General features: G+C 37.0%; 1 protein-coding gene across 2 annotated transcripts in view; it reads right to left on the bottom strand.

Moving 5' to 3' along the window:
- Nucleotides 1–6,105: 6,105 nt before the first annotated feature.
- Nucleotides 6,106–21,272, bottom strand: part of neto2a (neuropilin (NRP) and tolloid (TLL)-like 2a) — a 28,964-nt gene continuing 13,797 nt past the window's right edge. For both annotated transcript variants that reach the window (XM_030128063.1, XM_030128054.1), the window contains 4 exons: nucleotides 16,901–17,129; nucleotides 9,023–9,136; nucleotides 8,754–8,884; nucleotides 6,106–8,051 (listed from right to left, as the gene is read on the bottom strand). In XM_030128063.1, coding sequence (XP_029983923.1) covers nucleotides 7,278–8,051; nucleotides 8,754–8,884; nucleotides 9,023–9,136; nucleotides 16,901–17,129 — 1,248 coding nt within the window. In that variant the 3' untranslated portion in view covers nucleotides 6,106–7,277. The remainder of the gene's footprint in view (nucleotides 8,052–8,753; nucleotides 8,885–9,022; nucleotides 9,137–16,900; nucleotides 17,130–21,272) is intronic.

Raw genomic sequence — 21,272 nt, 5'->3', positions numbered from 1 at the left:
TAAAATTTGCACATTGTAAACAAAAGAAAATTACAAGACTATCTGTCTCCCAAGTGTGCCTAAAACACACTATTTCTTCCATTTGATATGTATGATTAGGGCTGACCTTGATTTACAAAAATAAAATCAAATTAGAGCAGAAAAATAAATCAGTATATAACATTTAATAGTTTGATTTATAGGTGTGCCTTTTTTACACACTTGGTGACTGATGCTAGTATTTTTGTACATTTGACCTAGCGCCAAAAATAATAATGCAAATTAACCGATGTTGGAGTTAATCATTGACATATGCCAGGCTGCAAAAATCACATAATATGTGATGCACTTTTATGTATTATGTTGAAAAAAAATTAATTTTTTGTGTTTTTTGCATCCAAAAAAATGGTTTGTTTACAATACAAACACGGCATTTAAAGGGTTAAAAAATGTAACAATTATTGAGTATTTGGTATTTATATTTACGGCTCAAGTTGATGAAATAGAAAAAAAAAGTGTAAAAGAATTAAAAACAAACTGTATGAAAATTTTTTTGACATTATTCCACAAGTGTGCCAAAAAGGCACACTTGGTGCTTAGTAAGGGCCTTTGCTGGACGGGATACTGGAGGGTTAATTTAAGAGCTGATATCTGGACATTTTCCATGTTTTTTTTTTTTTTTGTTTTTTTTTTTGATAATAACCAAAATCACAAGTTTTTAGATCAATAGCTATGGCATTGTACTGCCAAAAACAGTGCTTTTAGGCATTCCATGTTTTCTTTTCTGTCTGTTTTAGTCACATAATACACACAGGAGTTAGTACTGATTGCATAACCATTGTTTTTGATGACTTTTGATGGTCTAATATTTTTTTCTGTGACTGTATTTCATTCCACCATCTTTTCATTGACTAACCCTACTCTCACTGATTTAATCAATAATATAAACTAGAAAAGCACTCAGAGAGCGCAGACCTCCCCCATGGCAGATCTTTGGCCCCTCCACCCACCCCCACCCCTGATCACCACCAAAATTTAATCATTTGTTCCTTGTGCCAGTATCAACATTTCCTGAAATTTTCATCCAAATCCATCCAAAACTTTTTAAGTTATCTTGCACACAGGCAGACAAATAGACAAACAGACAGACAAACCAACACCGGCAAAAACATAACCTCCTTCGTGGAGGTAAAAAAGGAGAAAAAAGTTAAGGACAGTTCCTAATAGATTGCACTGAATACTTGAATATCTGTGTTGCTTTTTCTTTTCTTTTTTTTTTTTAAAGTTAATTGCAATCTCCTAAATTCAGACATTTATCCTAAACCTAATCCCTTCCATTAATAATGCACTGGTATTTCCTCCACACACGCACACAACGCACACACATAAAACCTTCATACCTTTCAACAGAGACGCAGCCATCCCCAATTATTGTACATGAGATAAGCATTGTTATTGTATAGACTGTAATTAAATCCCCAATCCTGCCCAATAAAGGTTCACAAAGGCATTTTAATTTAATCAAGGCTCATGATAAGATGGATGCAGTTATAGAAGTTTAAATTCTGATATAATTTGTCATGAGCAATGTTTTGGGAATAAGGTTTTCTTTTCAAGTATTTAACTGAAATTAACCTTTTGGAATTCACATTCAGGAACAAAACAATGCAAAAAAGATTTGCATAATAGTGTTTTTGGCTAGGAAAGGATGCCATTCTGTATTGAAATTGGTATAATAAAATATATGTGTTAAACTGTCTCTAAACCAGATTTGATGAGATGACTTTTGGATGAGTTCTGGTGAATACATACTCTGAATTTATTATCAATAAACAAAACAGTCAGCTATAATGATAAAATGCTCTGAAAGTGACATTATCAAAAGGATGAGATCATCTGTACATGTTATAGTCATATACTGGAAATGAACAGTACTTGGCACATAGCAATACTTAAAACAAAATACCTGGAAAAACAAAGGAAAATAGGTCAAATAACTGAGCCCATACTCAGGTGACACCTTGTAATATAAGGGACATGGTGGCTGAGTAGGGGTGGAAGTGAAAGGTCATATCAGATGGAGGACAGACTTATGCTAATATGCTAATAATTTATTTATTAATCTAATTTGTCTACCTAATCTGCATGAGGAGCATTACAAAAATGCAGAGAAAGCACAGCATGTCTGATGGACTCCTGTAATATGTGTTCATTAAACCACAAGAGGGCGCTGCTTTTCCATGTTAACAGTTCAAGAAGTGGATAATATGTGTCGACAGGTGGTGGTAGACCTGACTTCAAATTGCCAAGTTGTCTGTTTAACCCATAAAGACCCAAAGCTACTTTTATGACAGTTCCCAAATGAAATTTTCTCCATATCTTATCTCTGTTAAGTGATTTATTACCATTTATTACAATATTATCCTCTGTATTTTGCATTTTATCAGGATAAATCAGGTATTTTACTATTTTTAATTCACTGATCATGTAGATGTTCATAAAAGTTGAGATTAAAGTTAAGGGTTATTATATCAGAAACAGAGAAAACTGCAGAAAAAGTGGCTTTTTTCAGCAAATCTCTCAGTGTGTCCATCCACTGTCACTGATCCAACTCCATGGGTTTTACTGGTGAATCAATATTGTAGAAGATGATTGTGTTTCCACGGTAACTACAGAGCCTCTGATGGTCCAAATGGGTCATATCTGATGACCATGAAAAGATGACAAACTGTATTTTACCCCAATTACTTGCATGTATTGATAGGATTAATGAATCAACAGGTATTAAACAGTTTAGGTCACTGGATACTTTTGGTCAGTGGTGGATGTTTGGGTCTTTATGGGTTTATTCACAGTGAAACTAAAGTTACCATGGCACACAACCTATCAGTCCCTGTGACTGTTGTCTAATAGGTTTTCCTACGTATCTTCTTCTAATTCATCACATTAACATAAACCTTTACTATTGTTTAAAGACATGTCATACATTCATAATAAGATTTTAACAGGCCATAAAGATAAATATTCAAAACATCCAAAGAATATTGGGTATTTTGTGTATTAGGAAAAAAATTCCACCTAGGCAGTTCCCTATAATCCCCAGCCAATAAATAATTTTTTTTTTGTTCTGGAGGATAATTGTCAGTTAAAATACTCTATAAATAAATATAAATAAATATCTTAATACATGTAGTTCCTAAAAAGTGCATGAAACTGGTATTCCACAACACAAAGATATTATCTGGGCTTAAGTTGACCAGCTATGGAAAGATAATTGTTAAAGTTGTAATATTATCAGCTGGTAGGGTATACATACTAAACTGCAATTATCACATGCTTCAGTAGTTAATGAATAGTCACTATGGGTATGTTCCTAGAACCATACACCAGTGGATCAGCATTGACATAGGAAATGACTGCACATACTGTTCAACAAGTGCACAAGCAGGCTCCTCTTCAGGACAGATGTTAAAGTGCTGCCAGTACTGCAGAAGAGAGCTCTACAACATCTGGTCAGACAGATGTGGAAACATTATACTGCATACACCATCAGGTCAGTCTGCACAGGCGTTGTCTAAGGTGTAAACCTTCATAGAGGTTCACAGAAGGACTACAAACAGTTTACTGAAACAAACAAACTGATGCCCTACTGACAGCATCTCTTGTGGGTAAATGAAATAAAGATAAACTTGTTTGTTTTATCTGATGGAGTACAATATGTGTGATGGTGTTTTGCTTTCAGTTAAATACAGAAGCTGCAGCATCACTATTTTTATAGACTCGCTCATAGATATACATACTGTAAATATTCTATCTATCTTTATTTATGTCTATTTGTATTTTATTCTGTTAGTTCTATTCTTATCTTTCTTTTTGTAAAATTTCATATTCTATTTTCTTTTTTTACTTTTTAGTTTTTGTAATTTTATATTCACTCTATTCTTATTTTGTTATATATTATTATTATTTTTTTTAATTCATATTGTCACACTGACTTGAGAAGCACTCCTAATTTCATTGCATACACAACAATGGTGACAGGCACAACAAACCCCGCCCCTCGCACATATTGTAGCTTATTTTGGCATCGATCCAGCTGATGTCATCATGTCTATGCATGTGCTGATGTCAGCATATCAATTGCCTCTATGTATGTGCCAAGTCTGAAGTAAATTGAAATAAAGTTGATGTTTGTACAGATGTGAAATTTCTCCCATTGTAAGTAAAAGGGAGAAAAAAAAGATGTAAAAAATTCATGAAAAAAATTTGACTTTGACCTACGTTTCCCAAAATGTAATCTCATCTATTCTAGGTCACTGGTAATCTATAAATCCAATTTGGTATGGATTGAACCAATAGCTTTGCTGCTACAGACACGTGAAATGTTACCCATTATAAGTAAATGGGAAAAAAAAAAGATTTAAAAAAATTCATAAAAATTTGAAACTTTGACCTACTTTTCCCAAAATGTTCTATTCTATTCTATTCTATTCTATTCTATTCTATTCTATTCTATTCTATTCTATTCTATTCTAGCATGGTTTGTCACTACATGAGCCCTACTGCTACTACAGAGCTCAAAGTCACTGATTATGAACTCCACTATATGTACTATAATATCTTAATGGAGAAGCTGGCCCTCCATGCCAAAACTTGGTCAAAAATCTGCAGTATGACAATGACTGATATCATTCCAAGGGAACTACTGCATTTCTGAAGGAGAGGCAGCATGTTACCACAGCTGACACCAATCCTGCACTTGAGGAGGATCAATGTGAAACACGAGGTGAAAGAACATCAGCTGTCCAACATCAGGCAGAGACAAGCAGAACAACAGTTCCTGATGAGATTTATATAACTCTAGATGACAGCACTCTTACAAAGCTAGAGAAAGAATGTAGTTTTAGCTCTTCCTCTTCTTCTTCTTCAGATTTGTTTTCATAGTGTGCAGTTAGGCACTTGTTTTCACTTTAGGAGGTGGATATGTGTCTTAGCAATCAAAAAAAAAAATGCAATCCAAAAAGTCGTAGTATACAGTTAACTCACAGTCCATATACAGTTTTCTACAACCTAAAACCAAAGGCAGGGTGCATTCCAATATTCACTACTAGCTAATTAAAAATATATTTTAGTATTTGTATATGTGTTTGACTGAAATGTGCGTTTGAGCCTGTTTAACTGGCAGAATTTCTCCCAATTTTCAAGTGCAAATACTATAACTGAGAACACGTGCAGAAAATTAGTGCTCAAAATATCAAAAAGGTCAGTATTTTCAGACATTAAATAATGCAAAACAGACAAGTTCAGATTTTCAGACGACACAATACCAACAACACAGGACAAGGTCAGACATCAGTGTTTGGCAGAGTGACCTTGGCTTTCGTCAACGCGTTCATCCTCGTGGTGTGAGTCTCTCACATTGCCATTGGGTACTTTGTGACATCCCTGGCACAAAAATCAGCTGGGCTTTGTTTGATGGTTTCTCTCTATCACCTTCTAGGGGTTTTCATTGTGGTTCAAGTCTGGAAATTTTGGAATGGCGCATTAATATTTTCCCCAGACCTAAATACAGTATGTTTAATTGTACATATAATTCAATGTTAACAATGTAGTCATCGTAATAAATGTAAGTATTAATATAGAAAATATCTGCTAAATAAATCAGTTAGTGTTAATTCATGCATGAACCTATCCCAACAAAATCTAGCCTACTGATGCTCCTGCATATGCATCTGTCACAGACAAACACCCCCTCAGAGCCTCCATGTGTTCGAGTGTATGCAAAGGTCACATATTTTAATAAAGTGCCTTAAGCATTCAATAGGACAAATGGATTATGACAAGCAAAGGAGAGGGCACGTGGAATTGGGGTGTGTGGGAGAGTGACAGGCAGACAAAAAAAAAATGTCAGAAATATCCTTTAGATATGTTTAAAGCTCTGTAGTAGAGTATTAGAAATATTTGTATGCATCAAATAACCTTTTAGCTAAATATGTATGATTTGCATCTCAGGTCCTATCTGGGAAAAAAAGCTATAACTTGCCCACAAGCTACATGAGTCTTACCTTTCTGAAATATCTCCAGCCTGTCTTCTTGTGTCAAAATAAATAGAAAAGTATACACAGGGAGGTGAGTACGCTCTCGTTTAATTCAACATAATGAAATTATACAACCAGTGGTTAAAATCATAAATGAATTCCATATAGGCTACATGTCTGTCTCTTTAGGGAAACAGGTTGTGCTTGTTTTACACACTCAGTTCATGGGGGAAATTGAGAAGTTATATATTTCTCTTGATAAGGGTTAAGTTTTGGGAGTGGGATGGTTTTTATTTTGATTGAGTCCACATCTCACAACCAAACATTTCATATTCCGTAAATGATCACTCACTGCCTGAATGCCCATATGCAATTAAGCTCACAGAGCAAAAATAGTCTTTTTTTTTCTCATTTTCTTACCAAAATAAGACAGTCTCTTCATGTGCTCTTCCTGAGGAGAGACTGAACCGAGCGTACCTTCCTTGTGTGTGTGAGGTAACCATAAACTACATAATTATTATAGTAATATCACATCGTTATCATTGTCATCATCATTATTATTGTTATGATCGTAACCAACACCAGCAGCTTCTTTAACCTCATCATCATCTACACCACATGTCATTGATAAACCATCTTCATAAAATCATCGCAGCAACATCTGAAAAAGATTAAAGAGTTAAAAGCCGAGCATCATCATGAGGCTGGATATATACTGGTTTTAACAGTACAGTACACTGAAAAAAATAAAGACTCAAATAAATTATTAGAAGACGCACTATATATCATATATCTGTGCATGGCAAGTGAATAAATGTAAAAATTCAGTCTATGAAGTCTCTCTCTCTATGCATCGGTGTGGTTGCTTGTTCAGAAAAGTTTAGTTCTAGATGTGACTCTCCTTATATTGTAGGTTTATAGTGAAAGGAGAGATTTAGTGAATATGAGACTGGAGGAGAGTTGAAATGTGTCCACCCTTTTCCCTTTGTACATCCTCAGTATCTTTAATAGTGGGCGTCTTTTTCTCTTCTTTTAGTTCCTTTTAGTTCCAAAAGTCTTTTTCCTTATTTTTCTCTGACCTCCAGATCTGATTCTATCTGGAGAAGTTCCTTTAGTGTTTCCCTCAAGTGTAGAGCAAAGGTAGACCAGGGAACAGAAGTAATCAGTTTTGGACTTTATTGACTCTTCTTCCTTCTTTTCCTGTGATGAATGAAATGCAACCTCTGACTGCATTTCTTTTCTTCTACCTTTTTAGCTGCTCTAAAAGTCCATGGACATGGAGCGCTGTTGTGGGTCAACTATGGTGGTACTGTTGCGAGCGCTGTTGCCACGGACGCTGAGGGTCCCACAGGCTCCCGCCATTCCAGCCATTCCTGCCATTCCTGCCATTCCCGCCATTCCCGGCATCCCTCCACCGATGCCTCCAGCGATGCCACTCGGCCCTGCCATGGTAACTCCTCCAGCTATCCCCATCCCCCCACCCATAGACACTCCTCCTGTTATCCCCACTGCTCCTCCGATCCCTCCTCCTGCAATCCCTGATGCTCCCCCCATTGTGGCTCCACCTGTAGCTCCTCCCACTCCTCCTCCACCACGCCCATAGATCTCACAAGGAATCTCCTCTGTGACGCGGTCCTCGATGACTTGCTGGTCACAGTCGTGAGTTTGTGAGTGCTGCTTGTAGCCATAGCAGCTCTTCTTGTAGCTGGATGTAGAGTTGAATGTCTTCATAGGCGGTGGCTTGGAGAAGTCGTTGTGGTAGGAAAGCTCCATGGAGCTCAGGGTGGTACGGCTGTGCTTCATACTGCCACCCCCGGTCGTCACCGAGGCTTGAGAGCCACAGTGGTGCTCGTGGACACAGCGGGACATAGTGGAGGACCGCCGCAGTTTGTGGAAGCTGTCCAGATCCTCAGAGAGATCAGCTAGGTCTGAAGAAATCTCCTTGTCACGGAGGGAGAACAGCTCATAGTGAGGTGGGTCAAAGACCTCCTGGAAGCCCGCCTTGTTGAAAACACCGGGTCGGCGAGCGACGACCTTGAAAAGCAAAGAAATCATTCAAATGATTAGATTTCACAGATTACCTCTCACACTATGAGCAAACAAAAAAAAAGAAAAGACTATCACTAAAAGAAAAGCTGATAGTTAAGTTAGCTAAACTCACTGAGCTGGACAGTAGTGTAAATGAGTATAAGTCTGAGGTACTTGTACTTAACTGTTCTACTACATCTCAGCACTAAACATTGTACTTCTTTCTCCACTACATTTCTGTGGCAACTTCAGCTACTTCACAAATTACAGGTTTTCATTCCCATCCAAATGTGTGAGGACCATATATATGTAATGAAGAATTACACTTATAGTGAAGGATTTTCTCAGTGTGGCATTAGTACTTTTATTGAAGTAAAGATTCTGAATACTTCCAAAACTGTGTATCTTGCATATGCCTTCATGACTGGAGTAGGTGGAAGATATTTTTTCCCAATTTCTACTCTAAATAGACTGAAACATATGAACAAATAACGATTACAACTAAATGAGGTTAACAAAAAGTGAACACAATTAAAAAGTTTGTTGTAACAAAGCATGGCCTTCAGTACAAAATTAGCAGCCCAGTGTAGGTCATCCTTTTTATTTCTGTTTGCAAAGCTACACAGGACTCCATCTGGTCAATTATCTTCTCTATTGGGGTTGTCCTTTCCTGTTAAATAAAAATGTCAGTCACAAAGGATGAGATACCTTCTTTCTTGGTTGTTTCATCTGGACAAGGATGGAGATGATCAGCAAAACTAGGACTATGCCTGATGAGACACCGATGACTGTGCCGTGGGTCTTAGTGATCTGGTGAAAGAGGCCCTTAGATCGCTTTTCTGGAGGAGGAGAGGAGAGGAGGAGAGGAGAAGAGGAGAGGAGAGGAGGTTATATAAAGTTCATAGAAGGGAGGTAGTTGTCACAAATCCAATCAACACCAAATTATAAATAGATGGAAATCTTGGTTTCACTCTCACCTTTGCAGTGATTTTCATCCCACGGATAAACACAGTTCTGAACTCCGTTGCACACCAGAGAGTTGTTAATACACATGTTGCTGTGGCAGAAGAATGTATTGGCTGAACAGGGGGCTGCAGGCAAAAGACAATGCACACAGATAATGGGATTTAGAAAGAAATAAAAGGGAACCAATTGTCTAACAGTGCTGAGTAAAAGATGACTGCACCATGAGGAGAACCAGAAGCTATTTTGATGATAATAACAAAACGATAACAGTAAAAAAAAAAAAAAAAAAATTGGCAAACGAAATCTCCAGAGGCTTGCAATAAAATTTAGTGCAACATTGTTTCTCCAAAAACCAGAGCTCTAAAATGGAGACAGCCCACACAAGGCCATACATCATCGTTTAATGCAGGCACAACATCAAGGGGTGATGAGAAGAGGAAATGGCAGCTTTACTGAGCCACAGCCTTCACGTCAGGAGAGTGGAGTTTGCTAAATGGGATACAGAGGAGGAACAGAGTGGAGAGAAGGGCATGGGGTGGTGGGCGGGTTGCTAAGAATGACTTCGGGCCATTATGAGGTGCAGATGGTCAGGCAGGTGCTGTGAGGCGGCGCACATTAAAGTGACTGTACGTCTATGAAGTCCGTGATGACAGAGACAGAGATGGTCAGTAATTGATGTTGGCTGCTCGACTAAGAAGATCAATGTACTGCCAGTCAGGAGGATGAGCTGGAAGACTCAGGGATGATTCAGATGCAAACATTTTGTAAGACGCACATGAAGCAGAACGTGGTTGACTAGCAGCATTATATTTGCAACGTGATCTAGGCAACATGAAAAAATGTAGGGAAAGAAGTCAAATGATCTGCTTTAAAATTGGCACGATTGAAAGAAGAATCATTATGCAGCCTAAAGGCAGAAAAACAAACTTTACTACCTGCTGACTGATGGCCATGTTCATTTGAATGATTTGGTTCCGCACTGCAACAATCTAAATCTTACCAAGTGTATTTTTCTCATTTCTAGTCAAAATATCTCATCACACTTAAAATAAGACACAATCACCTAAACAGTAACTTTTCAGTGAGATATAAGAACTTATTTTTAGACAACAGTTCTTCAAAATCTTATTTCAAGAAATCCTACCAAAATCATTTTCACTTGTTCCATTGGCAGATTTTTTTGCTTGAATTAAGCAAAAAAAAAAAAAAATTGAATTAATAAGTTCCTATATCTCACTGAAAAGTTACTCTTTAGGTGACTGTCTTATTTAAGTGAGATGACATATTTTGACTAGAAATGAGAAAAATACACTTTGTAAGATTTTCATTTTTGCAGTGCAGCTATGATGTGGAAGTAAACAATCATCTCAAGCCTAGTCTTATGAGTTTTATGATCAACATTGCTCATTTTTATCTCTGTATACAAACTGATTATTCCAGAGCATGTGCAGTTCTGTCTTTGTGTCTTTTCGGTAGTTGTCTGATATATTTATGATTCAGTACAACTTGTTGCTTCATGTTGCTGGAAGTTCTTCATACTTGATATTTTATGCAGTTTTTTTTTCATTACTGTTTTGTAGCACCACTGCTCAAAACTAATTTCCCTGCACAAACATCTTAAACACTACACGGGCAACAACTGATATTTTTTTATGTGTATTTGATCTTTTTAAAAATCAACATTACTTTCTTTGATTACATGGATGAAGATATAATAGCACAAACTATTTTGAGAATTACAGAAATGCACCCTCATGGTCTTCTGTATTTTAATATAATCAAACAAATGTGACCAGAGAATGCCTACACTGCAAACCAAAATGTGCTCTAACAGACTAATCCTTCTGCCCACTGTGTACCTTCCTTTCTGCACACTGTGCACAGTCCTCTCCTCCAGACTGTCCTTTTCCAGCCACCTTGGCAAACATTTTCCACCTCTCCTTTTTTCTGTGTACAGGCTTTAACATCTGCAGACACACTCTGAGTCTTTATCACAGGTGAAACAGACTGTGGTCTGCTCCACCAGCTTCACCCTCGCTCCAGTGTCCACTGTGGTGAGGGTTCTCTCCTCTGTATGCGTGGTGCCTCAGGGTTAAGTCACTTTGACAACAGGACATGTATGTGTCCAAAGGAGTCTGTGTAAGAGACAGAATGTGTACTGGGTTGCTTTGTCTTTTACATCCAATGCCTGGTGAAGCAGTAGATGGGTTCACATGACATCAAAAATTTACATATTGACCACCAATATTTTCCAAATATATTCTGCCAATATTTTTGGAAGGATAGAATTGTACATTCCATTATTTAAAGGAGTGATATTTTGCTTTTTTTTAATGGAATTATGCATTTTAAAACATTTCCCTGTAGACTACATAAACTGTAAATGCTATGCTTGGGTCTGAATTCATCATTAATTAAACTCCACAGGCCCAGCTTCAACCCTATTTCTGACTAATAACACTAGAAAGGTCGTTTTGAGCACTGGCCCTTTAAATGTACATGAGCCACTTTATGCCCCACCCCCTCCAGGTTGTTGGCTGTGCTGCTCTGTCCTGTTCAACCAAGAACTGAACATTTTAGGTAATCAGCTCAAAGTCTGGACATATTTTCAGTATGGACTACAACCACTGCTGCTGACAAACAATGATGATGTACTTGGAGAAATGTTCGTCAGAAGTCTTGACCTTATATGTGCAAATGTTGTGACATAACTAATTATAGACGTAACAAATTAAGCTGGAATTCAAACAGGTTGTAGAAATCAACTCGATTTTTGCCAAAATGAATATATAGATAGCTTTGCAGCACCTGGAGGGTTCAAATTCAAACTTTTTTAATTATTAGGGTCCACAAAGACACAAATAAAAGTACCAAAGACTAATAAAAGTGGGTTTAGCAAAATATGACCCCTTTAAGCAATGTTGAATATTATCTTTCAGAAAGTTTAAACCATTAGAGGGTGCACATACATATATAATCCAGTTACATTCAGTTTTTTACCTAAATTGCATTCACTGTACAGCCCACATACTGCAATATTGTCGATGTCAACACGTTCTGTACTTTGTCATGCCACCACCAAAAAAAGAACATGCATCAAGAGTTTTGTCACTGCCGAGAGTGTTAGTAATTGATGGTCAGATGACGCACATTTTAAAAGGAAAACCAACTAGTCAGCATCACTAATCAACATAACCCTTCTACCATCCATCAGACAGGTTGTGAGTAGAAGTCAATATTTATGGGTGGATATAATCAAACTCTGAGTTGGATTTCAGTCTATAAATCTCATGAAAATCTCACCATTAATGAATTATTTTGTATGCAGGAAACACAGCAGCAGGTTAGAGAAGTGGAGCGGCTGATGAGGAACCAGGTGCACATTCAAGGTTTTAGGTGAGCTCCTCATTATAAATTATAGCTCAGTTCATAAATTATATAGACACATCAGCATTAAAGTTTAGTAAATATAACCTTTGAAAGTCAAAATATTTGGTCTTGAGTTTATTTTTGAAAAATTAAAACCTTCAGCATCCATCCTCAAAAGTAAATAAGGCCCTATTGGTCATATATTTACATAAGTTATTTGGGGTTGGTGGTTGTGTCCCCATCATTACTGAAACCAAAAATCTACACCTTTACTTGATAATACGTTAAAATATAGTTTCTTAGAAGGTGCCAATACAGACTTCACTTTACCATTATCTTCCCATCATGCAACGCATACATTTTATAGATTCTTCTGCATCTTCAAAACCAGAATGTGCAATGTCTAACCACATTGCCAGGCCCCAAAATAAAGTCACCAAGTGGATTTAACCATTCATATAGTTCAGATCCTTCCATTAGATTTTTATTGCAATGATTAATATGTTTCAGCTGCAACAGGTTCTTTAACCGTAACTGATGCAGTGGTATGTGGTCTGATGAGTCCAGACTGACCCTGTTCTTGTCACATCTGCCACCAGACATTAGTCTGGTTTTGTCTGTCTTGTGTGTTTTGTCTGTCACTTCCTGTTTTATTTTGTTAAGTTCTCCTCATGTGTCATGTCTGGTGTCTTTGCTTCCTTTCCCTAATCAGTTCCACCTGTGTGTGATTACCTGTCCCCGCCCTGATTTACTCCACTTGTGTCTCATTGTCTTCCCTCCCTCTTGTGTTTATAAGCCCTGTGTTTTCCTCTGTCCTGTGCCAGTTTGTATTGCCTAGTGTGTTACTTACCAGTGTTTTTTGGATCCTGTTTGTCTGTCTGCCTGTTTTTGATCTGGATTGTTTTTCTGGACCTCTGCCTTTTTGCCCGACCCCTGTCTGTGGCTCAGCTGCTGTTGCCTCAACGTGTGTTTGACCTTTTGCCTGTTTTTCTGGTACGTGAGCTAGTCTAATCCTAATGTACTGTTGCCTATCCGTTTGCCTCACCGTGTATGACCTGGTCTGTTTTCTGACATCCCTTTGCTCTCCCCTAGTCGGATACCCGACGTGTGTTTTCGGTCCGGGCTGTGAGGGTCCGTCTCCGGTCTGCCTCACAAGCCCTGAGAAGAACCCTGAACTCTGTAACCTCAAGAATCTGTATTCTAACACAATCCTTGACTTGTCAGTTAAACCTGTGTTTAATAAACACTGTACACTTTTACGTCTACTTCCGGGTCTTGCATTTGGGTTGAGTCACCGTACTCAGATCGTTACAGTTCTATAGTGATGGGCGCATCAGTGTGAGAAGAAAGGTGGATGAAATGATTACCCATCATGCCTACTGCCTACAGTACAAGCCTGTGGGGGCAGTGTTATGATCTGGGATTTGCTTCAGGTGATCAGGTCTAGGTTCAGCAACATTATGTGTCCAAATAATGATGTAAGGTCAATATACTGAGATCAATATACATGAACATTTTTTTCTTCCCTGATGGTAAAAGAATGATCCAAGATGACAATGTCAAAATTCATCGGGCTAATTATGCTTGTGAAAGAGTGGTTCAGGGAGCATGATACAATAGTGATGCTGTGGAGAATATGTCCGGGGATCAAAGCTAACAGCGGTTTGATGAAATTTTCTGGGTTTGCTGTGTATTTGCACACTGTATTAAGCAAAAGTAGGAGGTACTAAAGACTGATTTTGCCATTAATAGTTGGGACAATAGCTTCCATAGTCAACCTATGTTAGGCACAACAAACTTAACAAGATGGAAACACTGAATTAAAGCAAAAACAGAATCTGATTGCCTTCACCACTCTTCTAGCTCATAGACTAATACTACTTAAATGGAAAGACAAACAATCTCCAACATTTAAATCTTGGCTCCTGGACCTTTTACATTATTTAACATTGGAAAAAATTAGATATTCTATAAGAGGATGTGCCAAGGAGTTTTTCAGTACCTGGCAACCTGGGTGGGAATGTTCATGGGTTTGGGTATATAAAAACAAAAACAATGACTGTATTATGCTTTTCTGGATGATTCAATATGTAATAAAAAGACTGAACAAAAAAAAGCAAAAACAGACAGATGAAAGACAGATTGAACCACAGAGAAAAGGCATCACACTGTTTCAAGTTCTGTCAGTGTATAGTTTTTCATTTAGAATATTTTCAAGGTCCTCACATCATATTAGCACAACACAAGTTCAGTTTTTTACAGAAACAAGTGGCGGAAATGTCTTTCGAAGGCCTACTTTTACTTGAGAATAAAAGTTTAATCAGTACATCTACTTTTAGCAGACTCTTTTTACATAATTGTCATTACTTCCACTTGCACAGAGAATGTGTACTTTGCCAGCTGTGGTGTTAAGGTCAGAGTGGGTGTATGTTGTGCGCAGAGAACGAAGTCTTATTATGTGTGATTTACATCTCAGAGTTGGTTCAGCTGGGAGATTAGATCACATTATAGAGAGCAAAAGGCAAAACTCATCCATGAGTGACAAAGATAAATGGTTCCCTCTGACCTCCAAGTAAACTTTCAGCCAGTCGCTGACTCTGAACAAATAAAGTTTGGGAGTTATTCAAGAGATGTCAGACTACTCTGAGATGAACTGTGCGATCAGAATTAATGAGGATCCAAATGGTCTTAAGGACTTTTAGAGTTAAAAAAAAAGAAAAAGAAACACCCTAGTTGAATTTAAAAGGCCATTAAGTTCTGCGACGGTTATGGGTTTGCTGATGAAAACAACATTAGCATTCGTCCAAGGTTTGGAAAGTATGCAGGAAAATGTGACAATTAATATCTCTGCGTATTCAGGCATATAATGAAAACATTCCGGTGGGTTAACAGAAAAATATTTCAGTTTTTTTTTTTTCAATGTGCAATTAACCTTTAAAAATGTCTGCTCATACGTTTCTTGTCTGTTAAGATGGTGCACTTTGATAACTAATTGCTTCTAGTAGATAAATGAACTCTGCTCAGATTTGCATTTGTAGAAATAGATAGCCGCATTTCCCAGCTGTAAGTCACCTCTAAACAGTGTCAAGTTTTGTGTATGTTTCGATGCTTTTGGTTATTTATAAGTATTCTGAAGTAAATAATTGGATTTGTCATATCGCTGCTCTAAACATGGCACAGTGTAATTAGCTTTCCTGAAATGACACTTCAGTGTCTGTTAGTGACTACTGATGCAGACAGAATGTTGAACCTCATAAATCAATGGTTTTCTGTGTTTCTCTGTGTGTGGGTGGACAATATAGCATCTGGCTGTTTATGGGAGTTAATTGCTGATCCTTTCATAGTCAATTACACTACAAAGTTAAAAGTAAAGGAGTTCCACACATACAACAAACTGATACATGAACATGGAGCTTTGGTGGATTTAGATAAATACATAAACATCCATAAACCTTAATGTCACCTCAGACCACTTTTAATCTAGATTATAAAACAGAACATTACCTGGAACCTATGATGTGCTATCTTGCTCTTTCATAGCCATTATGTGTTATGTATTAACTCGTTACACAGCAGAAAATGTGTTAATAACAACCACGTCAAATTTGGAAAATTGTAAAAATCACTATGTACATAAAATTTATTTTCACAAGTTTTCTGCTCTGAAACAATGAATGATGCCCAGTGAAAAGAGAGCCTAAACCTCTCTCAAGTATTAAATCCTACTACAACCTGAAAAGTGGATGCTCCCTCTACCAGGTCCATTGTACTGTATTGTATTATGAACATTTGATCCAACAGATCCAGAATCCAACCAAGAATAAGTCGTGTTTCTCTCAGTCTGCAACAGAATTGTCATTTACTAATACACTGTTACAGCATTACATCAGGTATCTGCAACCTTTACTTTCTAAAGAGTCATTTTTGGCCCCCAAAGTGAGAAAAATAGCTGAAAAAAAGTATTTGAGCCCTTTAAATGAAGCTGACAGATGATGTTAGATCCACTTTTAGTTGACAAAATGACAACTAAAAGAATGACAGTAAAATGTTAAACAATAATTATTCATTTTTGTTGGGAAAATATTCTAAAACTATCATGTGTGTTAAAACTACTATTGTGCTGTTGATATTTATGAGCGATTTCCATGTTTTAGGCTGACAAACTTAAACTGTAGCTGTCACTTTTCTTGGACTTGAAGTTTAATCTGTTAAACCATATTCAACTTCAGCTTCATCTTAATCTGTCTGTGATTCAGATTTGTTTAGGTCCACTTTCAGCTTGACTGCAATTTGACACGAGTTGTTTGGCATTAGAGATCACAATATTTCATGATGGCATTTTATTTTAATTATATTAAAATTAAATAGCTCAATATAAAATTGTCTGACACTGTATGTCACAAGTTTCCTGTTCCTATTATTGTACATCCTGTCAAATGGTAATAGTACTGGATGGAAAGGCCTTTAATTTGCCAACCCGCAAAATGAAATGAAGATACTGTCAAATCACAAAGACTCACGATCAACAAACGAGGTGAAGAGCATGCGGAAGCGGCTGAGGCGGCTCTTCTCATCGGCCCACATTCGCACGACCCCCACACCGTTGTCCAGCATCACATCATTGGCCACAGTGCTACAGAACTTGGCCTTGAGGTTCTCGATGGCGCTGCTGCCGTCGTACACAGCCACAAAGTTCTTCTTGCACTCGTTGGAATGTTCCATCTGGTACTCCATGAAGCGAAGGTAGATCTGCAGAGAGACAGGAAGTGCAACTCAGTCTGGAGATAAAAACAGAAATCATAGAAATCTACTATTTAATTTTATATCAAGGACTGAATGATATGACCACATCCTCATATTACGATCATTATATGTCATGATGAAGCATGTTTTGTTTTAATTTGGTGAAAAGTTTCAATAATGACATTCAAATTAAGGTTAGGAGTCTTTATGGCAGGAGTAATTTTATCTCTCGCAGGTTTTATTTTTGTTCCTCTACTGTTAAGAATAAATTGTTCATATCTTTTTACTCGAATATTTATGTTACTTATGGGTTAATTTTAAACGTTGCACTGTTCACTCAGTCAGAGTTGCTTCTAACAATGCATTCCATATTATACATGGTTTTTATCGTAGCTGTAGTGCTGACGGTATGTTCTGTTTTAATAATGTTCGCTCTAATTATGAGATGTTACAGAAAGCAATTTTGAATTTTATACTGCGTTTAAGTCAGTCCAGAAATGTTGTGATTTTCACAATTGTTAACTCTGACTTTTATGCTGATTCTACACTTGTTAAATACTGGCACCAGGATCTTTAGACATAACCCTTTTTATTATTATTTTTTTAATGTTTATTATACTCTATGGACTGTAACTATTTACATGTCTGATACAAATAAATTCATTCATTCAATAAGATGACCATTTTGAGAGGTCTACTTCTATTTGAGTTATATACACAATGAATAAAATGCATTTAATCAAATTTATTATTATTATTTAAACACCTATCTCCTTATATTAAGGATGTAACAAAAGTTAATATATAAAAGAAGGGGGACTAAAAACACTTTTCAACTGTAGCTGTAACAAATAAAAAACCAAACAGATTATAATATATTGTGTTTCATATCATATGGCAGCAAACAAAATGGATACAGGACTAACACAAACACTGTAACAAATCTGAACAAGGAACACTTTCTCTGTTAAACTTTGGCAATGAAATAAGGTTCACAATATAAATACATAAGAGATAATGGAGAAAACAATGCCTGCATTGGTTCTTTTGGGGAGAACACAATGTAAAATTCAGATGATGAAGAATACTGCCCCAAAAAGTGTTGTTTTTTTTTACAACGCAACAAAAACAAAGGGATATAATTTGAAATGGTGAATATTTTTCTTCTCTCATACTGCACTGTGTAGTATCTGTTTTTGAACAATCTCTATGTCGGTAAAGGGTACAATACATCATCCATTTTCTAAACTGTTCATTCCTCATGAGTGTGTGTGTGTGTGTGTGTGTGTGTGTGTTTCTGTGTGTGCAGGGAGTGCCGGTGTCTATCTCAGCTACCATTGTGAGAAAAGGTGGGGTACACCCTGGCCAGTTTGTCACAGGGCTGACATATACAAACAATTATTTGCTTTCACATTCACACCTACAGGTAATTTAGTTTAGCGTTAACCATTGGAAGACTGTGTGGCTCACAATACATCAGTAAATGCAAAACATTTAGACAGATGTAGAGCAGAACATTGATCCCTGTGACATTTCAGCTCATAATGAACTCTGCCTCTTAGCTCGCGTAAAACAGGACGAGCAGCTTTGAAAATGGGTAGAAAGTGTTGAATATTGAAGATTAGACGAGCAGAGTCTGAAATTATTTGTGACAGAATGCATATTCCATATCCCTAAAATTAGCTACCTAGAAAAGTTATTCAAATATCATGTCATGATGATGCCTGCTCTGTTTCCCCCACCTTCACCCTCTTTTGCTGTATTTCTGTCTCCATTCAGAAATCGCTGCAGGGCCTGAAAGTCTAGTGAGCTGAACTTGCACCTTCTCATTTTCTTCACAGCGATAGTAGGAAAAGCTCAGCTGTTACAAATTACACTTAGAATAAGCACAATGCAGAGCCTTAGTAGCTACAACTAAATGGAACGCAGCTTTAATTAATGTTACTAATCACACCTGTGCTGTAATGATGTGATACGATCTTTGCCACAGGGAGAGAAAACACAAAATAAGAAAATTCTGCAAATTTAGCACACAAGCACCTGTAACCGCACAGCAGTTAAGTAGCTGCTTTTATGCTGCTGCTGAGTGTGCGGCTCTGTTCCTTCTGCTTCGTTGAACTAATATCTGGCCAGGCTAGTATGTGCTGCTGCTAAATTCAGATCCTTCTTCACTGCTGCCTCACGCTGCACATGTACAACCAGCGACATGACTGGAGGAATAATCTGTGTGTGAAAAGTTTGGTAGTGAATTATTGAGTCATGCATGAATGTTTACATTTGCATGAATAAAATACTACTTAATACGCATGCAAGTGTATGATGTTAATTGACATGGGTGCGTGCATACACAACTCTTACAACTGCTTTGTATTATGCATGCGACAGTATGGTGTAGTTACTGAGCAGCACAGACACGTGTTGGTGACTCATTTAGTAACGTGGGGGAAGCTGAGCAGCAGCAGTTCTAGGATGGTTAGGTTATGGTTGTAATTTCAGTGGGATTTTGGATATCCTCGTATAATCTTGAGATTTACAGGAGACTTACCACATCACCAGTCTTTCAAACTTTGCCTGAAAATGTACTTTTGAAACTCCAGGGCTCTGTTTAATAAATAAGATTTGCCTGCACTGGCTTCTCAACCATGGAGGATTTGTTTTTCAGTAAGTGGAATATTACAGCACAATACAAACTGTGTATCAGGAAACATTATAACAGTAAAAGACAAACTACCTACAGACTTACACTAATATAAAATTTAAGTGGATGACCTGATACTAAACTGATTGAAAGTGGTTGTGATTTCACTGTGCATAAATTCCAAACTGCTCCTGCTGTTGTTTATATATTCAGGGTAACCACAGTTCAACTGAGTTCACAGTGCAAGCCTTACCACTTCATTACTTAATTACTGAATTTCTGCTTTTGCAGAATTATGTTGATCCCATTTGTAATGATTACAGTGGTCTGCATTTTTAGGAAATTATTTGCTTTGGAGATAAAATTGGCTAAATCACACATACTTTGATAGGATGCAATGGAAATCAAATAGGTGCTTCTATGAAACTGGGTTCATTTTGGTACATAGAACTTTTTTTAACATATTTCCCCCCAGGACGTACCTGATGATGATCTCAGATAAATGCAAAAAAAATTATACTCTTGCTCTTAGCCATCCCAAAATTAATGAATTTTTAATCAAATATTGGGGCCAAAAATAGGACCAAAGTTGGGACAGGAAAAGCTACCTAGGTGTCAGTGCATGTGATCTGGAAAACGTGGCTTGAAATGGTCTTATATACCGCTATAAATAAAGACACTGTGTTAAATTTGTCGATCCTAGTGGTTTTTCTAATCCAGACACGCAGGTTTTTCCACAAATTGGTAGTCTCATTACAAGTTTCGTGTGTAACCCATTGTGTCCACTCGTGTTGCATGTGGAACCTGCCCAGTTAAACACAAATAAATCATTTTTGTGAAACACTCTCCCTTGCATAATTAGTTCGAGTCCCAAAATGCACCTGGGAGAGAATAAAAAGATATTTGAAAAAATAGTAGCATGTAATTTTCGTGTTTTTTTAAACATGTATAAAAATAATAGAAAAATACTAGAAAAATGTATTTTATCTGAAAAATAGATTCTCTTTTATCTCAGTAAATATTTATTTTTAAAATAGGCTCAAACTGCAAACTTACTTTATAACATTAGTCTACATCTAGCTTGATTTTTTAGCCCCATGTACTGTTTTTGGGGACCAGTTTCATAGAAGCACCAAAATAACAAAAGTGCTGCTTGGCTAATGTTTTCAATATATATGATGAAGTTTTATGGCATGCACATAAGTTTATTTACATTTATATTATAGATTCACAAATCTTACACCCAAAGGAATCCTAAAAGTGAATGTATTCTATTGTGCAGAAAGTGTTTTAAAATAGAACTGGTAGCTCAGACACAAATATTCCTTTGGGTAATCCTTATTCTCTCATGAATTCACACAATTTCACATTTTGACCCAATACTGTATCCTGAAAACTGTAGCCAACTAGAACTGTTGACTTGACCTAAATTCTGTAAAGTTTCACTACTTTTCTTCTGAAGGCACTCTGCTTGTAGACCAGTGGTGCATTTGTTACAAAACATCAGTTCG

Source organism: Sphaeramia orbicularis, chromosome 3 (genome assembly GCF_902148855.1).
Source record: "Sphaeramia orbicularis chromosome 3, fSphaOr1.1, whole genome shotgun sequence".
Classification (NCBI taxonomy): Eukaryota; Metazoa; Chordata; class Actinopteri; order Kurtiformes; family Apogonidae; genus Sphaeramia; species Sphaeramia orbicularis.
This window is presented reverse-complemented; position numbering and strand designations above follow the sequence as displayed.